This window comes from Peromyscus maniculatus, chromosome 4, assembly GCF_049852395.1.
Source record: "Peromyscus maniculatus bairdii isolate BWxNUB_F1_BW_parent chromosome 4, HU_Pman_BW_mat_3.1, whole genome shotgun sequence".
NCBI classification, from domain to species: domain Eukaryota; kingdom Metazoa; phylum Chordata; class Mammalia; order Rodentia; family Cricetidae; genus Peromyscus; species Peromyscus maniculatus.
This window is the reverse complement of record NC_134855.1, coordinates 55,806,707-55,820,435: the sequence shown is the minus strand read 5'-3', so window position 1 is coordinate 55,820,435 and position 13,729 is coordinate 55,806,707. Positions and strand designations below refer to the sequence as shown.

At 39.1% G+C, this 13,729-nt stretch overlaps 1 protein-coding gene across 2 annotated transcripts in view; it reads left to right on the top strand.

Moving 5' to 3' along the window:
* Positions 1-13,340, top strand: part of Cwc22 (CWC22 spliceosome associated protein) — a 41,217-nt gene extending 27,877 nt beyond the window's left edge. For both annotated transcript variants that reach the window (XM_076569751.1, XM_076569752.1), the window contains exons 13-19: positions 4,397-4,457; positions 5,010-5,087; positions 5,917-6,069; positions 7,296-7,423; positions 8,536-8,637; positions 8,731-8,951; positions 12,524-13,340. In XM_076569751.1, the coding sequence (XP_076425866.1) occupies positions 4,397-4,457; positions 5,010-5,087; positions 5,917-6,069; positions 7,296-7,423; positions 8,536-8,637; positions 8,731-8,951; positions 12,524-13,104 (1,324 nt within the window). In that variant the 3' untranslated portion in view covers positions 13,105-13,340. The remainder of the gene's footprint in view (positions 1-4,396; positions 4,458-5,009; positions 5,088-5,916; positions 6,070-7,295; positions 7,424-8,535; positions 8,638-8,730; positions 8,952-12,523) is intronic.
* The last annotated feature ends 389 nt before the right edge of the window (positions 13,341-13,729 follow it).

Genomic DNA, 13,729 nt, shown 5'->3' with positions numbered 1-13,729 from the left:
TTTGAACTCACAGAGGTCCACCTGCCTCTGCCTCACAAGCGCTGGCATTAAAGGTGTGCACCACCACCACCTGGCATAGGCAGCCACTCACTCTTAAACAGTGGCCCCTCCTCGTTGTGCCCATAGACTGTACATAATAGTGTTAAAAGAATACCAGCCTATCCATGCCAAGTTAATTTTTCCTAATTATATATGAAATGGTTACTAGACTTATAAAAACTCACACAGATGTTAGAAGAAAAGAACGAGTGTTAAGTAGACACATTGGAGTACTTAAGAATGAGACTTATTGGTGATAAAATCTTATAAAAATGTTAGTCATCAAATATCTAGACAAAGAAATGCTGTCATTGCTCATCAAAAGCAGAAGTAGCTTAATTTTTTTTGAAATAATGGTACTAAGTCTTGAATTTTATTAGATTCACAAAAAACATTATTGTAGGTAATAAACTCTACAGTTTTTGGAAGCTTAAGTCAAGGGCTTTTCATTTCTTCTTTTTCATTATTGTAATTACACAGAATTGTGTATTGTGAAATGACAAAGGAAAGAAATGGGTGATCACTACCTAAAACACATGGTCAAATGTCTGGTTTCTGTCTCCCTTGGAAGTTGAGTTGATTGTGACTTGTTAAGAATGTAGGAAATGGGGCGGTGGTGGCGCACGCCTTTAGTCCCAGCACTCGGGAGGCAGAGGCAGGCGGATCTCTGTGAGTTCGAGGCCAGCCTGGTCTCCAAAGCGAGTTCCAGGAACGGCACAAAACTGCACAGAGAAACCCTGTCTCGAAAAACCAAAAAAAAAAAAAAAAGAATGTAGGAAATGCTCATATAACATGTCACCTTGGAGAAGATAAGTAGACCATGCAGAGCTATGCTTATGGAGTCTTCGTTGAAAATAGCAAACCAGCTCAAGAAATGATACCTTAAGATCTGTGTCTGTGTGTGTCTGTCTCCAGTGTTTTCTGTTTTCTAAGGTCCATAGCATCCAGGCTAAATGGAATGAAGTGACTGAGTCAGGTGGTGTGAGAGCATTTATTTTACAGAAGTGAGAGTTGAACCTAGTGTGCCCAGTGCTCTGTCACTGAGCTGTGTCTCAGGACTTTCCTTCAGGTAATCTTAGACAAACAAAAGTCAGTTTGGCCACTGAACTGTGTAGGAATTGGCATTTTTATTTTCTTTTACTAGTTTGCTGGTATTCCCATTTTCCTGCTGCTGTGGCTCTGAGGATGCTTTCATTATACAAAACATCACAGTAAGCAGTTGGCTTTGCCGTCAAGGCTGAAGCTCCTTCCTTGTTCTTGGTTCTCAATGATGGTCAGATTTTGCATTTCAAAGTTGTAGTATCAGATAGAGATGGACTGCAGTGTCTGACAATATAGTTTCTTAAATTGGACACATTGATGTAATCATTTTAAAATACTACTTAAAAACTGGCATGTCAAGAAGACAGTAATTTAGTAATGCATTTTTATAGCCCTACTTCAATTATTATTGTTTTAAAACTGGAAATAATTGTATTTAGCCACCTAAGATACCTAAAATATTGAACAATGTTAGTTCATGTAATATTTATAACTAACACAACTTCAAAATCATCATATGCTTTAAAAGAATGCAAAAAAAAAGAATAAACACAGACAACTTTTCCCTGATACTCAAATGTAGTAAAATTTCCTTATTACTTATTTGACATACATTTAATTATCAAGTTCTCCCCACCTCTGCCAAGTATTTCCTTATTAATTTAATAACACATCATATGTGTATTAATACTCATTGGTATTGCTGTAGTACTGAAAATGTGTCCATTCTAGGCACCATATAGTATTGCCTGTTACCTGCTATCTAGAAGATTTCTTTTTTTTTTTTGTTTCTCTCTCTCTCTCTCTCTCTTTTTTTTTTTTTTTTTTTTTTGGTTTTTTGAGACAGGCTTTCTCTGTGTAGCTTTGTGCCTTTCCTGGAACTCACTCTGTAGTCCAGGCTGGCTTCGAACTCACAGAGATCCGACTGCCTCCCGAGTGCTGGGATTTAAGGCGTGCGCCACCACCGCCCAGCTGAAGATTTCTTTTTTTTTTTTTGTTTTTTTCTATCTTTCTTGCCTTGCACTAGTGCACTAGGCTGGATGGTTGCCCGGTTGTTCTTATGAGACCCTAATAAGTAATAGAAGCTAGAAATACAGATGAATTGTAACACTCATTCAGAATTATTACATTGCATTGGGTGGTTATTAGGGAGGGTTTGGACCATCTACAAAGGTTCAAATATATCAGCATTATTCCTGAATCAACCTGTTGTTGAATTTGCTAGTTCTAGTTCTCTTATATTAAGGATATTATAAATTCATCTGTATAAACACTGTAAAATGTGCTTTTGCTTCTTATAAGTTGCTTTGCATCATTTACTGCTTTTGTACTTATTTTTTACAAACGGGGAGCCCTATGTTTGGGTATAAAGTGAGATAACTTGTAAAGTGTGTTGAGTTGGCTTTTGCAGCAGCTTTTGCCTTATCCTAGCTCAGCACTGGTGAGTGGGGATGATGTTGTAGAGCTGTGTTAAGGTTTGTAGTATCTGGAAAAGTAGGTGGAGATCCAGTAGGAGAGTGTCCTTTACTCTTCTATACTGAGGTTTGTAATACTGGAAGCAGAAAAAATCTGACCTGTTTTAATTAGGATTTTTTTCCCTAGCTTCTCTAAATACAGAATACACATTTCAAGAAGCTTTTTAAGTGCAATATTTATTGTAGCTTTCCCATTGAGCTCAAAAACTTAAGTGTTTCTGTGTTTAATTCCTAATTACTGGGATATTATCCAGGAGTATGTCTCAGACACCTGAGTCTTGTTTTTCTCCTGCAAAACAAGAGGATTGCGTCATATGTTGCTAAATCTTAAAATGTAGAAACCCAAGTCACAATAACAATACTCTACCAAAAACAGAGGTTACTTACTTAGTGTGGCTTGATGACTGGCAACTGAAAATACATCTCTTAAAAAGATAAGTAGGGCGGGGCGGTGGTGGCGCATGCCTTTAATCCCAACACTTGGGAGGCAGAGGCAGGCGGATCTCTGTGAGTTCGAGGCCAGCCTGGTCTACAGAGTGAGATCCAGGACAGGCACCAAAACTACACAGAGAAACCCTGTCTTGAAAAACAAAACAAAACAAAAAATTAGTTGATTATAAATACTATGTGGAGACACCTGCACTCCCAGTATTTGGAAGGTGAAGACAGGGAAATCAGGAGTTCAGGTCTTCCTCTATAGCCTGGGCTCCTTGCAGCCTTTTCTGAAGCAAACAAGAAAATAGTCAAATACCTGGTAACATTTTCAACTTTAATATGTTCTTCATTGGTAAGCATTCTACCTATTATTCTAGCTAAACTTTTGAATAAAATTACTAGTACTTTTCGTTTTTGGACTTCAGACGAAATGGTTGACATTCTTGATCTTGAGCAGGGCAGTTACCCTTTGCTTCCTGGGACCAGGTTCCCTCTTTAGTGTTCATCTGTCCTTTACTGCTGGAGCTTCAGTTCAGAAAACTTCACAAATTCCTCACATGGTACTGCTCCTCCAGCGCTGTTCTTGTTTGTTTGCTTTGAGACGGGATCTCATTCCAGCCTAGGTTGGCCCCAAACTCAATAGAAGTCCTTCTCGCCTCCCCTTAGGAGTGTTGGGATTATAGGAATTGGCCACTGTGCCCAACTCTCTTCCCGAATTTAAAGGAACTATTGATGCTAACACTTGAGAATTTACAACTGTTGTGCTCCAGTGAGAAACATTCAGAAGCACAATCCAATTTTGTGAGTGGGAGGCCTGTATTATTACTGTATGTAATAACATCTGACTGTCACTTGAGGTTGATTGTTGGAGAGAGTGATAAAGATCAAGGCACAGTAATTCCTTTTCTGTCTTAGTATATAGCTTCTTTAAGGTTGAGGAGTGTGTGTGTGTGTGTGTGTGTGTGTGTGTGTGTGAGAGAGAGAGAGAGAGAGAGAGAGAGAGAGAGAGAGAGAGAGAGAGAGAGAGAGATTACTGTAAAATTCATCCTTCCTTATCTGTAATTAGTGGTTTTATAGTATTTGCAAAGTTGTCCAAACATTGCCAAACTATTTTTGACCCTCCAGAATGAATTCCCTTTCCACTAGCCATCTTTCTGGTCCCTTCCGCTTCCTTGTCTGGACGGATTTGCCTGTTCAGAAGCTAGGATTCTGTTGTGTGTGGCCTGTGTCTGGTTCCTCATGATGTCGCCTGCTCTGCTTTGTCATTGTAGGGTCAGAGCTATTCTGTGTGCTGGGCTGTTCTGCATGTTTACATTCAGACAGTAACAGTAATGTTTGGACTGTAAAGAGCACTGTCATTTATTGCTGCAGGCTTTTAACATATTGTCACCATCTTGTCTCCTCAGTTTAGATTTTGAAGAATGTGCGCACAAATTACTGAAGATGGAGTTTGCTGAGAGCCAAACAGTATGTCAATGCCCTTTTTTTATATTTGGAAGTACATAGAGCGTCCATCTCTCTGTGGGTCGGTCTACATAGAGTCCATCCAAGTTGAAATTGAAGTGTCCATTTATGCTTCTGCAGACACTCATGGTCAGCTTTTTCCATACTATCTAAATATCTCCTTTAACAATTTTGTTTATAGCTAAATTGTTAGGCATTTGTGTTGGTGAATCTAAATTTAAAAGAATTCCACACAGAAGTCTTTAAAGGCGGAATATCCAGTCAAGCCTTGTGACCTTCTTTATGCACTCCGATTGTTTAGAAATGATTCATACTTATGAATTTAGAATTGTATATGTAATGAAATTATCATAAATAGCTTAGATGATATCAGCCAGACTAAAGGCTTTTAAAAAAAGATAAGCTTGATATTGACTAAGTTTTAAAAATAATTTTGACGTTTTCAAGATTTTTAAAATTCTAGTTTGAAAATACAGTCACTGTTGAGGTCATAAGTTATCATAAAACAGCTCCATTGTGTTCTGAGTCATTAATACGTTTTTTCTTTCCAAACAGAAAGAACTCTGCAACATGATTCTTGATTGCTGTGCTCAGCAAAGGACATATGAAAAATTTTTTGGATTGCTAGCTGGGGTGAGTTACAGCCTTGCTTTTCATGTCAGGATTTAATAAAAGCCCCCCCCCCCAAATTCCCAGCAATAATAGAGTGAATTAATGATTGTGCTTTGTGGCCTGGTCTACCCTTAACTGAAACAACACCCTTTTTTTTTTTTTCTGAGAGCACAGTGTTCTTTCTTCAGATTGCTCAAGCCTGTCAGCTTGCTTTCCCACTTCATTTCCTGAACATTAAATTTGCTATCATTTTTCTACAACTTTTTGAAATTACAAATACTTTGTAACAATTTCCCAATAAAAAACAACTAAATGTCTTCAAAAACTCAAAGCTATTACTAAAGTCAGGAACCTGTTTAGTCAGCACAGAATAATCACGTTGTAAAAAATTTTAAAGGTTTACTTTGATCATTTTTGATTATGTGTCTTTGTATGTGTACACGTTGGGGTGTGTGCACATGAGAGCAGGTACCTGCAGAGGCCAGAGGTGATGGATCTCTGACACTGTTCGGAGCTGCCTGACATGGCTGCTGGGAACTTGGGTCCTCTGCAAGAGCACACTAATCTGTCTTTCCAGTCCCTAAAATATTTCTAAACTCTTCACAAGGCAGATTTATATAATACAGAGTGTATGTGTTTAGGATCAACTAAATGTATAATTTTATTTTAGCATATGAATCCAAATAGAAAGTATAGCTGTAACTTTCTGAACGTCATTTAGCACAGAAAGATTGGGTGATAGATGGTTTTGGAAGGTGTGTACAATGATTAGTCAATTTAGGAGTAGTAAGTGCAGTTGTACGGGCGTTCAGTTTCTGCTGGCATTGACTTTGAGTTTTCTTATCTGTAGCGGTTTTGTATCCTGAGAAAAGAATATATGGAGTCGTTTGAAAGTATATTTAAAGAACAGTATGATACAATCCATCGCCTGGAGACAAATAAATTGAGAAATGTAGCAAAGATGTTTGCCCATCTTTTATATACTGATTCACTTCCATGGAGTGTAAGTAATTGGATCAATATTTGCTCTTCATTCCTAATCCCCTGTTGTTTTCAAATATGCATTAATTATGACATGGCTATACTTATCCTATCAGTAAATATGAATTAAAATGAAATATGTAGTGCACATTTATTGCAGCAGTCATCTTTGAAACACGTTCATGTAGCATGGAATTAAAAGACTAAGTCAAATAATGTACACGTGTAAGAAATACTATTGTGGATCATACATGCCCAAACCATGCTGCTTTTTAGTAGTGATGACTAGCAATATTTTCAGGGAAAATATTATGTGTTTTCATGTTTGACATCTTTATGCATATTTATGCATCTTTTGCCCATACTCACATAATCAAGGAGAGACATGTATCCCCTTTTCTGGTGGCACTTGTGCCTCAGAATTACTGTCCATACACCATAAAAAGTCTCATACTCTAAGTGAAGCAAGGTTGCTAGAGTTATTGTAATACAAAATCACATCCAAGAAAGAAGAGGATGACATTGTAAAATACCACAAACTCATATTAGAATAAGCTCCTTCCCTTAGGAGTATTGGATAAGTTTGTAGTACTTAAGTCCTAAGTCTATCCGACTACACTCATGGGCGCGTTTAAGCCAACCAAGCAGCGAAACATAACCCTTTGCTTCATTTCCCCTGTTCTAAAAAAGAAGCCAAGTTTTAAACAATTGGCAAAATAGGCTTGCAGAACATAACCCATAAAAGCTGGAGGGTTGTTTTTTCTGTTTATCTCTTAAATCTGTGTTCACAAGTTAGTTTGTAAAAGCTGTCATAGTTTTCAGGATATGTCATCCATCATTTTTCCATCTTTTTTCTAGTGTATTGTGCTAAACAAAACTATAGCTTAATGTTCTTAATGGATTTGCCTATTTTCTTGTATACACCATGTTCTGCTGAGGGAAGTTTGTTTGTGAGCAGTTTTACTTTGGTGCTATATGCTAAGACAGGATATCTTTTCTGCTATAAAAAGTACCTTCCTCAAGAAAAAGCACACAACTATTTCTATACCATCTTAACATTGGAAAGTTAATGTAGAGAAGTAGTCTTACACTTGGCCAAGAAACAATACATGTCAGATAGGGAAGGTACTCAGAGACGCTGCTGGAAGATGAAAAGTCCTAGTCATTTTGAGAGAGCTTGAACTGGTCAGCTACTTGTCCTTGTCTTTTAAAACAAAAATAATTTTTATTCTGTCTTTTAATTTCTAGGTTCTTGAATGTATAAAGCTTAGTGAAGAGACCACTACATCATCTAGTAGAATTTTTGTTAAAATCTTTTTCCAGGAACTATGTGAATACATGGGTCTTCCTAAACTGAATGCGAGGTTAAAAGACGAGTAAGTTGACTATTAGCAGTTTAACTTTGGTCTTCCTGTCTGTGGGAGTACTCCCATGTTAATAGATACAGTTGTCCTCAGTGAAAAACCCTCTGTGACTTTGGGTAGCACCAGCATGCTGCATGTTACAAGAAATGGGACAATATGCACCTTTCAGGTTTTGGTTCCAGGACTGTTACATAACCCCTACTTCACCTTTTTTAGTACCTGTTTATTCAGATTCTGGTTCTCGGTAAGATTGGCTTCTATTCCATTCTGCTAATGGCACGTTATTCCAGTATTTCATTTCTCTGCCTCTCTTAAACGCTGACCCGAATTGGGGTCTCCAGGCTTTCTCTGACCTAGTCCTTCACTCTGTTTCATATACTCTGTACTTTATCAGGTTCACCCCTCCTTAGAAAGCTGCACTGGTCTCCTCAGTATCACCAAATTTGGAATGATGTCTCGTTTTTCATACTTCCTTAACCACTGTGACTACAGAAGCAATGACCCTGTTGTTGATCCAACAAATGCTTAGCGAGTCTTCCTGTAATTTACCCTTTTCTAGGAAACACTCGCTGCCTACTTCCTACTCTTTCTCAGCTTTTATACAATTTAGATGTGCATACTTATGCTAAGGCCTTGAATTTTTTTGGTGCATGTGCACAAAATGTACTTGTGCATATATCCATGTACACAAAATTGTGTATATGTCATCTGTATCCTCTGTGTGTATGCTAGTGTCTATATAAAAAGTTTCTAAATCTATATTGTGTAATTACAGAAATCAGGTCTTAGGGCCAATGAAATGACTCAGTGGGTAAAGGACACCGAGTCTGAAATGAGTTGGATCCCTGACACCCACATGGCAGAAGGAGAGAACCAACTCCCACATGCTGTGTTCTCTTACCTGTGCATGTGCGCACACACACAAACTGTAAAGAAGTATTTTTATAAAGAAATGAACTTCAATGAATTGTGCATTTTTGGTGATTATATTAGGTAGCCTAACCTGTAAATGTGTAAACCACTTTCTTATAACCTTCCTAATTTAATATATAGAAAATATGGTAAGTGGGTATAGGAGTTTTCATTTTTCTTGGTTTTTTCCCCCATCCCATTCTTCTTTTCAGAACTCTACAGCCATTCTTTGAAGGACTATTACCTCGAGACAATCCACGGAATACCCGGTTTGCCATCAACTTTTTCACGTCCATAGGTCTCGGAGGTTTAACGTAAGTATCGTTTGCGGAATTTTAGCTTCAGCTGACAAAATTATCTGACAAGTACTTTGGAGGCACAATGTTAACAGCTTGTATTTCTGTTAGGGATGAACTTCGAGAACATTTGAAAAACATACCCAAGGTCATCATAGCCCAGAAACCAGAGGCTGAGCAAAAGAAAGCCTCCCTGACCTCTTCGTCCTCAGCGTCCTCCTCGGAGTCGGATTCCTCCAACTCAGACTCTGAGGGCAGTGAGAGCAGCTCAGAGTCTTCCAGTGAAGGAAGCGACTCCTCCTCCTCATCCAGCAGTCAGAGCTCCGCCTCAGGTATCAGGGCTCATTGGATTTATCCGGCTCGTTTCTAACAAGTGCAGCTCGTAGTGTTCATTAATAAGGGCTGGTCTCAATGGCTGCTTAGTTATTTTGACCATCTATTTAAAACACATTAATAGAGATGATCACATGTAAATGACGCAGTCTGCAGTTTGTTAAATCTGTTTTAGAAGTCTCTTCATAGACACAGCTGTGATTCAAGTGATGCCTGAAGTACCATTCGTGTCTACGTTCTAGTTTAGAGCTGCCATCCTGAGGCTTCATTTTCAAGGTATTTAGGTTTCTAGTTGTAGTCAAGCTTTATGTGACTACTTGACATCGTCTTACTGTATAGCTCATTTGGGGCTTTGCTCTACAGAGCTCTTCCCCAGATCAAGAAGTACTGGCACTTTAGAATTCCTTTGTTCCTCTGGTGCTTGCCAGCTTCCTCCCCTCATGGCAGCTGCTGTTCTGACTTGTAATTGCATTCATTAGTCTTGATCTTTTGTTTTGTTGAAACAAGGGTTCACAACATAGCTAAACTTGGTCTCCTCACTCCATAGCCCAGGCTGGCCTTGAACTGCAGTCCCCTCCCCTTGTCTCTCATACCTTATTTTTTCAGCCATACATCATCATGGCCAACCTTTGCCTGCCTTGTTTGCTGTTGGATGTTTTGTTTTGTTTGCTTTTTGGAGTCTTAATATGCAGTTTATTCTGTTAATTCACTGTCTGGCAGGGGCTAGCCTTGAACCTGGTCCTCTGCCTCTACTTCCCAAGTGCTCAGTTTAGAGGCCTGTGCCACAGTACCTGCTTTAACTTTATAGGTATTAATTATGGACTCCTTTATCTAATACTTCCATTGGTATGTTCACTGATTGTCCCTGGCTGATCATCCCTGTGTTCTTGGTTTTTCAACTTTTACAGTGATACAAAAGCTGTATAAAGTCAATAGAAATAGTACTTAGAAGTTTGAATTTTTCTCTCTTCTGAGCTACTGTGTGTAATTCTGTGATGTCCACCTGCAGACTAATGTAAGGATTCTGAGCATGCTTAAGGAAGGCTGTGCTGACCTGTGGTTTTTGTGATTGGGGGGGTATGGGGGTATTAAAAGCCTTTTGTCACATGTCATCTCTGGGACATAACATCATCTTGAGAGCACCTGTGTGTACATTTCTTTTCAGTTATGTAGCTACAGATGGCGTCACTGCTGTAGGATGTGTATATATTTGGTTTTAGTAAATACCACCAGTTTTGGAAGGCAGTATTCCAAGTTACACTCCTACCAGGTGCATATTGCCCATAGTTTAAATTTTAACCATTCTGGTTAATGTGTGATAATATTGCCTTATATCTTTCATTTTAATTTGCATTTCCTTGGTCCCTAATGAAGCTGAGCATAACATTATTGGCCATTTGGATATTTCCACTCTTGCTCAATTTTTGCTCTTCCCCCTTTTAAGTTGACATTCCTATTTTTAGGGATTTTTCCCCCTGTATTTATTCTCTCTCTGCTCTCTTGCTCCCTACATATTTTATGTATAATATGTTGCAGTATGTGTATATATGTATGCATATATATATTGCAAACAAGTATTCACACTTGTGTCTCTAGCCCTGTACGGATGCCAGAGCTCTACTGTCTTGTTTTTTCCCTCAACGGCAACCCTGGATCAGCAGACCCTCCCAGGAAGGATGTGGCAGTACAACATAGCTAACTTCTCTGTTCGTCTACCTTCCCCTGAATTCCGGGCCCTTTGGATTCTTGGTTTTTTAACAAGTTCTTCATGTCTGTAATGCTCTAATGTTTTATCTTGAACTAATTTCATACTTAGAAGAAAATTACAAACTCTGGAGCTAGAATCCACATACACCTTCCCCCACCTTCTCCCAGTGTCAGCTTCTCGTATAAACAACGTAATTATCAGTGAAACTGTGGAAATCAGCAGATCACAGAGTAAAGCAATCATGAATGAGTCAGGATCCAAGACACTGGGGTCCTTTTCCTCCAGGACCTTTTCCTTCCATCCTATCCCTGAGTAGTTCTTTCATTCCAGCATCACAGATGTTGCAGATCTTCAGTGCCTTCAAACAGGCATCTCCAGCCCCTCTCAGTATTTCAGTTTTACTGAAATCCTTTTTCAGTTTCCTCCTGGTCCTTGTTTTCTGAAAAGGTCTGTGCGGTTTAACCCTGCACCAGAGCATCTTGGGTAGTCTACCTGGGTAGCAGATTGTCTGCATCTCTAAATGTATTCTATTGTAATGCCTGTTTCAGTGGTAGCAGCCCCTCTCTTCAGTCTTATGTTGGACAGCAGATATTTATGCTGTGTTTCCGTCTTGTTACATTTAAAGTATTTCACGTACTGTATGACAACCAGAATTGTGGGGCTCTTCGTGTTCTGTATTCTTAGAGCAGGAGTGCACTTCCTCGCAGGAACTTTATTCCTGGATTGAAATGGTGCGAGCACTATTCATTTAACAGCTCTCGGAATGTTACAAAGTACATTTCATTGTGTCCATTTTGAGGACAGAGGATAGCTCAGCATGAAGTTTGCAGTAAGAAAGTTTGCTGATTCAAAAATAATTTGCCTTATCATACAATTTCAGCAGAGAACTGTTTCATTATTAAAGTATTAGATAGCATACAAACTGTCTCCAAATTAGAAAACCAAGAAGCAGATATGGCCGAAGGGGCTTTGCATGTTGTTGCATGGCTGAGGTGTTATGTTGGCAGAGCCCTGACAGTGTATCGAGTGAGCGGGAGACATGGGCTTAGCACCGAGCCAGATGGCTTGTGCTTGGGCGGCTGCAGCCCGAGAAGGAAGTTCTCACTGGCAGACCGGTTTGTACACTGTGTACCAGTGATAGTCACTTAGCAGAAAGAGGGGTTGGTACACGGACATTTGGGTAGAGTCAGGACAAGAAATGATTTCCTGTTGTGTTTTCTTTCTGTAGTTATAATCATTTGTGAAACTTTCGTCATCTCAGTATTGTTGATTCATGAACTCAAATTAACAAGCAACTAGGCTTAACTTAAAATGGCTATTTACATATATATTTACATATATATATGTAAATATATATATATATATATATATATATATATATATTTGTTTTGTTTTGTTTTCTGAGACAGGGTTTCTTTGTGTAGCTTTGGTGCCTGTCCTGGATCTCTCTCTGTAGACCAGGCTGGCCTCGAACTCAGAGATCCGCCTGCCTCTGCCTCCCGAGTGCTGGGATTAAAGGCGTGCGCCAGGGCTGCCTTCAGCTAAGTTTCGTCTGCCAAGCTCTATTTGGGGTTAGAGTATGTAAGTGGCAACGTACTGTTTCTAGTCACTAGATAGCCTTTTTTACATTTGCTATAGTTTATTTGAAAGCACTTATGAGAACTTGAAACTTTAGTTACTTAATAACTAATAGTGACCTATTTTAAAAATGATTCATTTTTTAAAATAGTCTTTCCTCAGGCTTTTCACTTTGGCTTAGCATTGATTTTACACAAATAAGTGTTCTCCAATAATTTGGTAAGTGTTATTGTTAAATTATGAACTTAGATTAACATAAAAACTAACTGTAATTTTTGCATGCAGCTAAAGATGCAAGAAAGAAGAGACGAGGGAAGACCAGAAGTGAAGAAGCAGAGAAAGCCGCCAGGGGCCAGCAGACACGTGACAGGAGGCGCGAAGGAGGAAGGGAGGAGCAAAGGCACCAGGAAGGGAGGACTGAGAGAGCAAGGTCTGAGAGAGACAGAACTCAAAACTCACGAAATGCTGACTGGAGAGATCCCCTAGCAAAGTCCATGGCTGACAGAAGCCTTCCTTCCCAAGAAAATAGTTACAGTAGAGTTGGGAATGGCCGAGACCAAGACCTGCACAGAGAGCTGGAAGACAAGCATGGTGAGCCAAGGAAGAAGCGGCGGGAGAGAAGAGAGTCTTTCTCTGAAACTGAGAAGCCAAGAGCCCGAAATCAGGACAGTGAACGAGTCAGAAGGAAAGATCGCTCTAAGTCCAGGGAAAGGAGTAGAAGACATTCAGGGCATAAAAGTGATGACGACAGGTATCAGAATGGTACTGAGAGACGATGGGAAAAATCTACCAGATACTCTGACCATTCAAGAGAATCCAGAAATCACGACCGGAGGAGAGAAAAGTCCCCAACAAGACAAAAATAATCCTAATGACATAAGAACAGGCCTTACACTCACTTCTGATGTCTTTTCTACATTGATGGTTTTATAGAGAACTCTTGTATAAAGTACCTGTTTGTATCTGTAAATTTTAAAGATGTTTTCTTTTTGACATGTTTTATAATTGATACATCTCAAGGTCCTCTGTAAATCTTAAAGAAAAGGGTCTCAACAGAGGGGTAAGTCTTACCTTTTGTGAATAAAAGGAACAAAAATGCTCATTGAATCATTGATTATTGTTAAAAAAATTTTCTGTATGTCTAATAACTAAATTACCATAATTGTTGTGGCTTTATATATAACCAAAGACCAAAGTAAATAAAGCATTTCCATTTTTTACAGTAGGGTTCTGACAAGTGTCACCTGTAGGTTTCTCGCAGGTGTTTTTTGGGAGCTGAGTGTGTCTTCCTCTTGAGAGATGCACTTGCTAGTGACCCACGACATTCCTAGTTCCACTCTCCTCCAGCCTGCTGGAGACTTGACGGGTACCTTGCGGTTAGTGCTTACCACCTTTAACATTATGTCAAGGTGAGCTGATGGGTATTTAATTTGGATTAGGAAATCATTTAAAAAGTATAGCTTTGAGGTACATGAACTACCTGTGAAGCAA